The sequence below is a fragment of the Microtus oregoni genome, unplaced genomic scaffold (assembly GCF_018167655.1).
Source record: "Microtus oregoni isolate MIOR12 unplaced genomic scaffold, Mior012 000063F_ref0000156, whole genome shotgun sequence".
Classification (NCBI taxonomy): domain Eukaryota; kingdom Metazoa; phylum Chordata; class Mammalia; order Rodentia; family Cricetidae; genus Microtus; species Microtus oregoni.
Window position 1 is genome coordinate 133340 of NW_024543873.1, and position 10146 is coordinate 143485.

A 10146-nucleotide genomic window follows, 5' to 3' on the forward strand; every position below is an offset into this window, starting at 1 on the left:
CTTGTTATCTAGCCTCTCTGGTGCTATGGGTTATAGCATGGTTACCTTTTACTTTACAGCACATATTCACTCATAAATTAGTACATACCATGTTTGTCTTTCTAGGTCTGGGTTAGCTCACGCAGATTGATTTTTTTCTAGATCCATTCATTGGTCTGCAAATTTCCTGATTTCACTGCTTTTAGCACTAAGCAATACTCTATTGTGCAGATGTACCACATTTTCATTTTCTTTATCCATTCTTTGGTAGAAGGACACCTGGTTTGTTTTCAGATTCTGGTTAGTGTGAATAAAGCTGCTATGACCATAGTTCAATCAGTGTACTTGTGATACGACTGAACATCCTTTGGGTATACGCCCAAGAGTGGTATTGCTTGGGTCTTGGGGTAGATTGATTCCCAATTTTCTGAGAAACTGCCATATTAATTTCCAAAGTGGCTGTACAATTTTGCACACCCACCAGAAGTGTTCCCCTTGCCATGCATCCTCTCTGGCATAATCTCTTTTTTGTGTTTTTGAGCTTAGCTTTCAGGTGTAAAATTAAATTTCAGAATTGTTTTAATTTGCATTTCCTTGATGGCTAAGGATGTTGAGCATTTCGTTTCTCTACCATCTAAAATTCTTCTGTTGAGAATTCTCTATTAAGATCTGTACCTCATTTTTTAAGTTGGATTATTTGGTTTTTGATGTCTAGTTTCTTGTGTTTTTTATGTATTTTGGAGCTCAGTCCTCTGTCATATGTGGAGTTGATAAAGATCTTCTAGCAGAGGAATATGGGACTCCAGCTCAGTCACACTTTGTGACGTACAGTCTGTCCTGCCTGTGAAAGGTGGTAATGGTGGCACAGAAATTGTGGGAGTGGTCAACCAATGACTAGTCCAGTCTCAGACCCATGCCACAGGAGTGATCCCACTCTTTACACTTTCTGTGGTGCCAGGACCTAGAGACTAGATGGTCCAGAGACTTAGGGTCGAACTGAAAATGTTTGGAGAAAAAATGTCAATGTTATCATTACTGACAATATTCTGCTTTATTCATAGACTGGTGACTACACTAATTGTCATCAGCAAGTCTTTGTCTAGTAATAAAAAATATGTGAAGAAACACAGCCAACATTAGTCCAAGTTTGGGGAATCCTGCTGAAGAGAAGGAGAAATGATTGTAGGAGTGAGAGAGTTCAAGGGCATCATAAGAAAACCCACAGAAACAACTAACCCGAGCTCATAGGAGCTCATGGAGTCTTAACTGACAACTAGGGAGGCTGCGAGGAACTTACTTAGGCCCCCTACCTGTTTGTGACAGTTAAATAGCTTGGTGTACTCATGTGACTCCTAACAATGGGAGCAGGGGCTTACTGTAACACTTTGCCTGGCTTTTGGGAACCTATTCTTCATACTGAATTGCCTTGGCCAGTCTCAATGCACGGGGAGGGGCTTAGTCTTACCACAACTAGAAGTTCGTTCCTACTCTTGGGCAGCCGGCTCCTTTCTAAACAGAAACAGAGGAGGTGTACATCAGGACGGGAGGGTAGTGGGGGAGGGAATAGGGGGATAGGAGGGAGGGGAAACTGTGGTGGGGATGTAAAATAGAAACATTTAGTTAAAAAACAAAGAAAAGAAAACAGTAAGTCACATATATCTGTTCAGGTTAAATTTATATTGATCTAGTCCTACAATAAGTTCAACTTCTCAGCAAGTGAGTAGCATGTTACAAAACTAATAGAGAACACAAGGAAGAAATATCAAAGAAGGTAACTGTTGTAGGAATGGATGAGTAGATGAATTAACAAGAGTTTTCCTTAGACCTTTTAAGAATAGGTATTTTTTTTTAAAAGCAAGTCTAACCTCGTATAAAAAAGGAGAAATTAATGGCTCATTTAACCAAATCAAAGGAGGGGTCTGAACCCAGAACAGTTGTAACCAAACTTCAGATAGCAGCTGCTTGCTTACTGTGATGTTCTCATTCACCCTAAGCTCTGTCTCATTCTCTCTTGCTCTTGATCCCTCTCACTCTCCTGTTCTCTCTGTCCTTCACCTCCCTCTCTTGACCTCCTACATCAGAGACCAAGAGCCCTTTGCTCATCTTTTGGCCTATCCTGGTTTGACTAAAAATAAACACTTTCTTAACAAGGAGACAGACATGTCCCCGAGATAAATGAAATGAAGGAACAATAAATCAAGTAATATAAACCATAGACATAGTTTATAAACAAACATCAGACTCTTGTCAACATTTTCAAAACATAGATAAATGCTGCAAGAACATGGATCTTTTTCCTTTGGAATGGAAGGAAGTTTTTCTATCCTTAGGGCATTCTTTTGGGATTTATAGGGTATATGTAAAAAATACCCACAGAGCCAAAGGGAAGCTTTTAATTCTTTATGTTCTTGGGGTTTTCCACTCCGTTGTTCATCTATATTAACAGTAATAAGTCCCAAATGCCAGAATCTATCCCAATAAAACAAACACTAAGCAGTCTGTCTTTATACTCAGGAAATCCACATATGCTACACTCCTACCTGTATAGGTCGGTACCTTTGGGTAAACTGGGAGCCAAGATTTTTCCTATCGTCTTCTTTTGTAGTACTTATGGGACATTGACCCTTAAGCCTTGGGCTTGCATATCACTAAGCTGCACCTCCAGAAACAGACAAGATACTGTGGATAGATTACTAAACTTCGTTTTCTTTTCCCATTAGAGATAGAATGTCCGCTAAGGAACAACTATTTATCTTCCAGGGTTTTAGGAATTTAGCTTCCTATATGCGTTTCTCATCTGTCTCTTGTGCAGGAGACTTTAGTTTTACCCATCCAAGTAAGCTCATTCATCTATATATTTGTTCAATGGCCTGCTTCAAATCATATATCTTCCCCCTTTTATAAAACTTAGATTCTTTTCTCAAAAATATATCTTGATTATAGTTTCCCCTCCCTCAACTTCTCCCAGTCCTTCCCCACTTCCCTTCCCTTCCAGATTTACTCCCTGTCTCTTATTAGAAAAGAATAGGTTTCTAGTAGATAACAATCATACATGACAAAATAAAAAATTAAAATGAAACAAAAATTATCATTTTGAAGTTGGACACAGCAACTCAATAGGAAGAGGAGTCGCAAGAGCAGGCACAATGGTCAGAGATCTGCTTGTTCTCACACTCAGGAGTGCCATAAAAATTCTAAAATAACAGCTCTATTACATGCAAAGGACCTGCTGCAAACTCACATAGACTCTGTATTTGCAGCTTTAGTCTCTGTGAGTTCATCTGTGCCTTGTTTAATTTATTCAGATGGCCCTATTCTCCATCCCCTCTGGATCTTACACTACTGTTGCCCCTTCCTCTACAGGGCTCACCTGAGCTCTGAGGGGAGGGCAAATAATATATATTAATAAAACCCTAATGCTGCTTGTTAATTTCAATATCTCTCATTTTCCCCTTCTTTCCTCCACATTAAACTTTGGTCACATCTCATTTACAAAGCAATTTGAGAGTATATTAAAGGGGTTCAGTGGGTATGACCAGGAATCAAAGCATTTTTCACAGTCTATCGCATATTGAAGCAATGATGATTGGATCCGAGGGATTCCCAACGAGGGCTGGGACATCCGGAACTTCTCTGCAGAGAATAGAACTGCTCTGTCAGGGAACTGATATGGGATTGTCCCATTGGGAGCAGGATATAGCCTTCAAAAGAGGTTCTGCTAGTTTCAGCAGACCAGTTTCCAGAGTTAGACCTGAGGGACAGGGGCTTGCAAGGAGAAGGGTGCTGTAATTTGACAAAGTACTGGGGTGAAACAAAATGGTAGCACTTGGATGGGGTAGATCTTTTGAATTCTGGAGCCCAGGTTAGAGGACCCCAGTAAATGTCAGCAATGAATCTCAGATTGTGTTCGTTTTTTTTATTTCATCTTCCTTATTCAATTCTGTTTTCCATGCTTTGCTTAAAAGTTGTTTTATTTTGCCAAAAACATTATTTATTGAGAAATGAACTATGAGAACAGGAATAGTATAGGCCTTGGTGAACTCAGATGAGGAATTAATTCTCAGACATGCCATTTTCTAGTCATATATTTCAGGCAAAGTGCCAGGTGCTATTAGTCTCAGAGTTCTTTGCTGTAAAAGATTTAAGTAGGATTTGGGGTGTTTATGGGATATATACAAAGTACTAGACACATTTGTGTGATGTATACTGTATTTCTAATATATGTCAAGTTTTCAAACAAAACTCACTAAAATTTCCTTATTAATAATATACATATTATTTAAACCTACTTAGGTTGGAATTTCCCCATGCTGTATACAGTTCACAGGATGTTTGTCATTTATAGTTTCTCTTTTATCTAAATCATTTTTTTTCATTCATTTAACTGCCACTAATTTTCTAACCGTCGCTAAAAGTTGACAAAACAAATGTCAGGCTCACCTAATTATTAACGATCTCACAGTCTAACTGCGGGAGAGCTGTTCCTGCCTGGCACCAGCTGCGGCACTCAGGAGAGAGGCCATGCACCTTCCTGGGCAGCATAGTAGAGCTGACCCTGGGGGGAGGGCAGCTAGCCCTAAAGCTGAAAATGTGGGACAGCTGTCCCCACTACTATCTGTCATGCAGTGGTGTGGGTGGGGGAGAGATGTCCCCCCACAGCCCTCACCTACTGCAACAGACAAGAGTGCTGACTCGCCTCCTAACCAGCTGCAGCACTCGGGAAAGTGGGCCCTGCACCTTGCCTGGACAGCACAGTAGAGCTGACCCTATTGACTAGGTGCAGGCCCATCTGAAAACATGAGCATGGGAGATCTGGCCTCACCCCTCATCTGCCATATGGTGGTGAGGGGGGGGGGAGAGGTCCTTGCCCCTCACTGCCTGTGGTAGGTGGGAGAGCTGTCCCTGCCCCTCACCAGCTGAAGCATTCAGGAGAGTGTCCCCTGCACACGCCTGGGCAACACAGTAGAGCTGGCCTTGAAGGTGTAGGAGCAGGAGAGCCATCTCTGAGAATGTGAAAGCAGAATCGGCCCCACCTCTTGCAAGGGGAAAACTAGCTGGGCAATGCTGGAGAGCTTGCCCTAGAGGTGAAGACAGGGGAGAGCTGGTGGGCTGACCAGCCCTTCAACTACCCAGGCCCAGAACCAGGGCTATGTGTTAGCCCACCCCAACATCCACCCCATCTGTGATCTGCTGGAGCACAGGAAGGCCAGCCCTGCAGACCCAAAGCTGCAGGATCTCCATGACCCAGGGCAACTGCAGGATAACCAAGAGGAGTCCCAGTGAGGGCCCAGCACCAATAGTGTAGTAGAAACCAGAGGCATTGGACCAGATCAATGACTCTCTGCAATGAACACTTGCAAGTAAAGATAATGTGGATAAAAGGGTCTACTGCGTGACTCACTGTGTCATGCTACTGCTTCCTTTTCCCTTCTCTTAAATTTCGTTTTATTTTGGGGAGGCTTTGTAAGGGCAGAGGTTGGATACAAAGGGATGGGAAATGAATGGGATCGAGATGTATGATGTGTAAGACTCAAAGAATATCAAAAGGAAGTTAAAAAATAAAAAAAATGACCTTACAGAGGAGTGGGTTCTCTGAAACCAGGGTTAAGACCTAGAGAATTCTATCCACCACGTGAAGGCGGTATTGTCAGAGTTCCCAGAAATGTTTTGTACACAAGGCTTAGGTAAGACAGTATGTTTGATAGCACTCAGAAAGAGTTCACGTCACCTTCTATAATGGTCCCCGTCCCCAGTGGAGATTTATTTCTTGTTTAGCATACTTCAAAGAGAAGTTCTCTGAGCACTTTTTTTCCTTCTAAGTTTTTCTCTCATGTATTAGACACATTGCCTGAGAATCTGGTCCCTACCACCATCTACCTTAACAGAGGATTTGTGATTTCCCAAAGCCCCCAAATGCCTTAGCTCAAAGCACTGATACTTTATAGCTGTTATTTGGTATCCCACCTCCTCAGGCCTTTAACTCAAGTCTTTGTTTTTCACACTATTTCATCATCTTCCTCATTGACATATGAATTTCCCCTGATATAAACATGTCTTGCAAAGAACAGACACTGTTTGCTGGGAAAACAGGGCAGTGCACTTTATTAACCTTTAACTGCACATGCATTGTTCACTAAATCAACCAAGTAAGAGGTGCATATGTTTAGCTTCACAAAACAGACTACAAGAACAATAGAATCTGTCATTTTTTTAGATCTTTCATGTGTCCAAGGAAAGCTCTGTTGCACTGCTATTTGATCTTCCTCTAGACCTCAAAGCTGAGAATATTCTCAACACGCTTTTCACAGCAGCAAACTTCTTCTTCTGAAACAAACGTGGGAGCCACAGTTAATGAATGGAGACTCTAAAGCTAATAAACCCTTTGAGACAGAACAAAAAGAAAAAGAACCCAAACTCTCTTCTACTCGAATATCTGACTGCTGTCTTTAATCAGTGTGAAGAAGCAGCCTCAATTTACTCAGGGCGGGAGAAGCTGCTGGGCTTGTCCGCGGAACCTGAGTCTTCCGGGGCAACAGGAAAGGCCACGGAGGCAAGGGCAGCCTGGGCTCTCTCCTCTTCATCCTTCAAGGCTTCCCTATACAGAGCTGTGAAGGCCGTGGGGCTGCTCCGGACAACCTTGGAGAAAAACTGCAGGACTTTCATCTTGCTGGTTTCAGCATGGGCCCTTGGGCCCCACAGGAACTCATAGCATGGAGGATCACTGCCGGGTACCAGCTGGTATTCCAGGTACTTCTCAGCAACCAATTCTTCAGTGATGAACTTTCTGGGATTCCCACAGATGAAATCATGCTGGTCAGGAAATATGCCAACCGTATTCAGCATGTCCCAGATCTTCTTCTCAGGAGCACGGTTGCCCTCCATGAAGATGGCACCAAGGATGAGCACCAAGAGGCCTAACTTGGGGATGCCCTCCTCGTCATCACCACTCGAGCGCCCATCATAGGTGAGGTCAAGAACTTTAAGGAGCTCATAGGAGTGGTTGATAGCATCCACTTCCTTCACTTCTATGCCAAAAACCATTTCCATGCATTCACAGGCATGCTTGAAGATCACTTGATAGTAGTGCTTGTACTCTTTGACAATACTCAGAATTTCTGCCTCAGTGACGGGCTGCTTTGTTGTATACTTGAAACTCAGAAACTTCACCAATTCGGTCACCTTATACTGTAGCTGACTGTTGAGCAAGAACCTGGAGAAGAGGTAGGCCTTTGAGACGCTCTGACGTCTCCCTGCTTGATGAGCAGAACCTTCATTTGGTAGAGTGGCTTGGGCAGGAGCAGAGGAGGAACAGGGAACCTGAGCAGCAGATTCTCCCTCTGAGGTGCCCACCTCCTTAGCTACAGGAACCTCCTCGCTGACCTGACCCTCATTCTCTTCTTGGGCCTCACGGCCTTGCTCATGTCTGTGGGACATTATAATTTGTTTTGCAGGTAAGTGGCAGGAGAAAGTTGATGAAGAGTGGCCTGAGGGTGAGAGAAAAAATGTGAGGGTTTGCTAAGCTGTCAGCAGTGACGAAGGTTTTCTCAGTATTTATCTTAGGTAGTTCTCTTGGGTCTCATGGGCCTGCCTCCTACCAACTCCATTCTACTCTATGGTCTCTGGCTATGACTCAGTACAGTAACTATGTCCTTTGTTCCTGGAACCTCCATATAAGCAATTTAGGAGAGGGGCTCAGGTCCCAGACAACAAGCACAGCCTGGGACTAACTGCTGTATAGAAGTACACTCTGCCAGGTCCACACAGTTATGGAGTGAATGGGTCCTCTTAATAGCAGTATATGAGACTAGGTTCACCTAGTCAAAGTGTCTTCTTTCCACCCTCCAACTGACTATGGCAAGGCCCGAGACACCTCTCTCTGATAAACTGATTCTAGTCTCTTGACACTACGGGGGCGGGGGGATACTGGCACAACAAATCAATATACCAGAAAGTAGGGTCTCTCAGGGTAAGAACAGCAAATCTCTAAAGGCTCAAGCATTCCCTCCATCTTTGTTCAGGGTCCACATACTGTTTGCTAACAGAACTTGTCTCATTCTTTGGTTGGGCAGATAGAGCCAACTCTGCTCACTTAGAACAGTGCCTTCCCCTAACTAAGACCAATAAGACTAAGGATAGTGACCTCTGCTCACTATCCTTTAGACCTTGGCAGTGGCAGAAGAATCTAGTATGTACTTAAAAGGAGGTCCATTAGTCTTCCCTCAGAGTCCTCCCCTCTGGCAACCTGAATTTCCCCATCTCAGATTCCACCCACGTTAAAAATATCTAAAACAAAATAGTCAACATATAAACAGCCCCACCTTTGTAAAATAGTGGACTGCCTGGAAATGAGAGGGGTCTCATACAGACATGTTTGTCTGGGGCCTTCTTGGGCTAATATTAGAAGAGAAGTTTCCTATTTTTATTTTTTATTGAAATAATTTTCATAGAATATATTATGACCATCGTTTCCCCTCCCTATTTCTTCCTAGATCCTACCTTCTAATCCCAAGCTTTCTTTCTCTCTCTTTTAAGAAAACAAACAGGCAATAAGGCAAACAAGGATAAAACAAAATGAACAAAGAGCAAAAAGAAACAAAATGGGAAATAAACTGACACACAGGTGTATGTGCACACACATTCATGGACACATAAGTGTGTGCACACACACCCAGCATGTACACATACACAGCATGCATGTGTATGCACGCACACTTACAGGCATGTACAAAAGCAAACACACATAAGCAAAACCCATAAAAACTTAAAAATCTGGCTGGGCCAGTGGTGGTGTAAGCCTTTAATCTCAGCACTTAGGAGGCAGAGGCAGGCAGATCTCTACATTTATTTGAGGCCAGCCTGGTCTACAGAGTGAGTTTGAGGGCAGCCAAAGTTACACAGAGAAACCTTGCCTTTGAAAAGAAAACCCTCAAAGTTGGAAACCATAAATAATATAGAAACAAAAGACTAGTGGGGGGAGGGGCGGAACAGGGGGTGGGGGTGGGGAGAAAGGGGAAATGGGGAGGAGCGGGATGGGGTGGAAGAGGGGCCTGGGCAGTCAGACAGGGCATGCATGGGGGCAGGGGATATGGGTTGGCAGAACAGAGGATGGGGGAGGGGCAGGAAGGGGTCCAAATAATACATTAGGAGGGAAAAACCTCCACAATACCTCTGAGTTTATTTTGTGTTGGCTATTTACTGCAGGGTGGTGCCATGGGACCCGCCCGTAAGCGTAGTTTGGATATCCAGGAAAATTCCCTTGGAGAAACTAATTTTTCATTTGCAAGAAGCTGTTAATTTAGAAAAAGTACTTGTTGTTGGAGACAGGAGCTCGTGCCTACTTCCCCATCTCACAGTGGGACCCAATTTGGTTTGGAATTGTACAGGCATTGGAATTGATATGCGCCTTCCATGAGACACGGCCATGTAACTCTAGCAGTTTGAGGGCCATGACACAGCAGTTTCTGTGGGCTCATGGCTGGGCGTGTTTCCGTAAGCTATGTTCTGTTTGAAAAAGGTCCCCAAGACTTTACAATATATTCCCGTACTTTGGCGTCCGTCCGGAATTGTCTGGAAGCTTCCCTCTATGGACTAGAGTTAAACTCTGTCAGAGAAATCACCCCTCAGGATTCCAAAATGGAGGACGCCACCATAAACCAGATCCATGTAACAGGCCTTCCCCACCAGCGCCGGCAGTAGAGGCATGGTAAGGAGCAGAGGCCATTCTATTTGTGAGGAAAGGTTTATACACCAATGTACCTAAAACTTTTCGCATATCCTTACCTCCAAAACCACCACAGGGCCTGCAATCCCTCCGGCAGCTGAAGAGCAACGGCTACGAGTCCTTTGCCTGCCTGTCGTCGCCTCTTCTGATAGCCGAAGCGGAAGTCAGTGTATGTCACCTACAATCGTTACCGGAAGCTGTAAAACAAAGACCTCTTACCTCACATCCGTTTTCACTAGGGGTAGGATGGGCTATAGAACAAGCTAAAGGCGCAGGAAAAGTTTTAGGAAACAGAACTAGAACTTGTGATAGCGATACGTTCATACAAAGGAAAATACTGGGAGCAAAGCATGGAAGCCTGCCAGCGGCAAAGAGGCAAAGTGCAGGAAGTCCTTCAACATAAAATGTGAAAGCATTAAAGGAACCACATTATTTTGTATCTTAAT

The 10146-nt window shown here is 43.7% G+C and overlaps 1 protein-coding gene across 1 annotated transcript; it reads right to left on the reverse strand.

Annotated features, from left to right (window-relative positions):
- Positions 1-6453: 6453 nt before the first annotated feature.
- Positions 6454-7413, reverse strand: LOC121439807 (putative MAGE domain-containing protein MAGEA13P). Its single transcript, XM_041640431.1, has one exon. It carries the CDS (start codon positions 7411-7413, stop codon positions 6454-6456), a length of 960 nt encoding a protein of 319 aa, XP_041496365.1.
- Positions 7414-10146: the final 2733 nt, after the last annotated feature.

Excerpts from the sequence above, each read along its gene's own strand:
- LOC121439807 (XM_041640431.1), bottom strand. The coding sequence starts at position 7,413 with ATGTCCCACAGACATGAGCAAGGCCGTGAGGCCCAAGAAGAGAATGAG.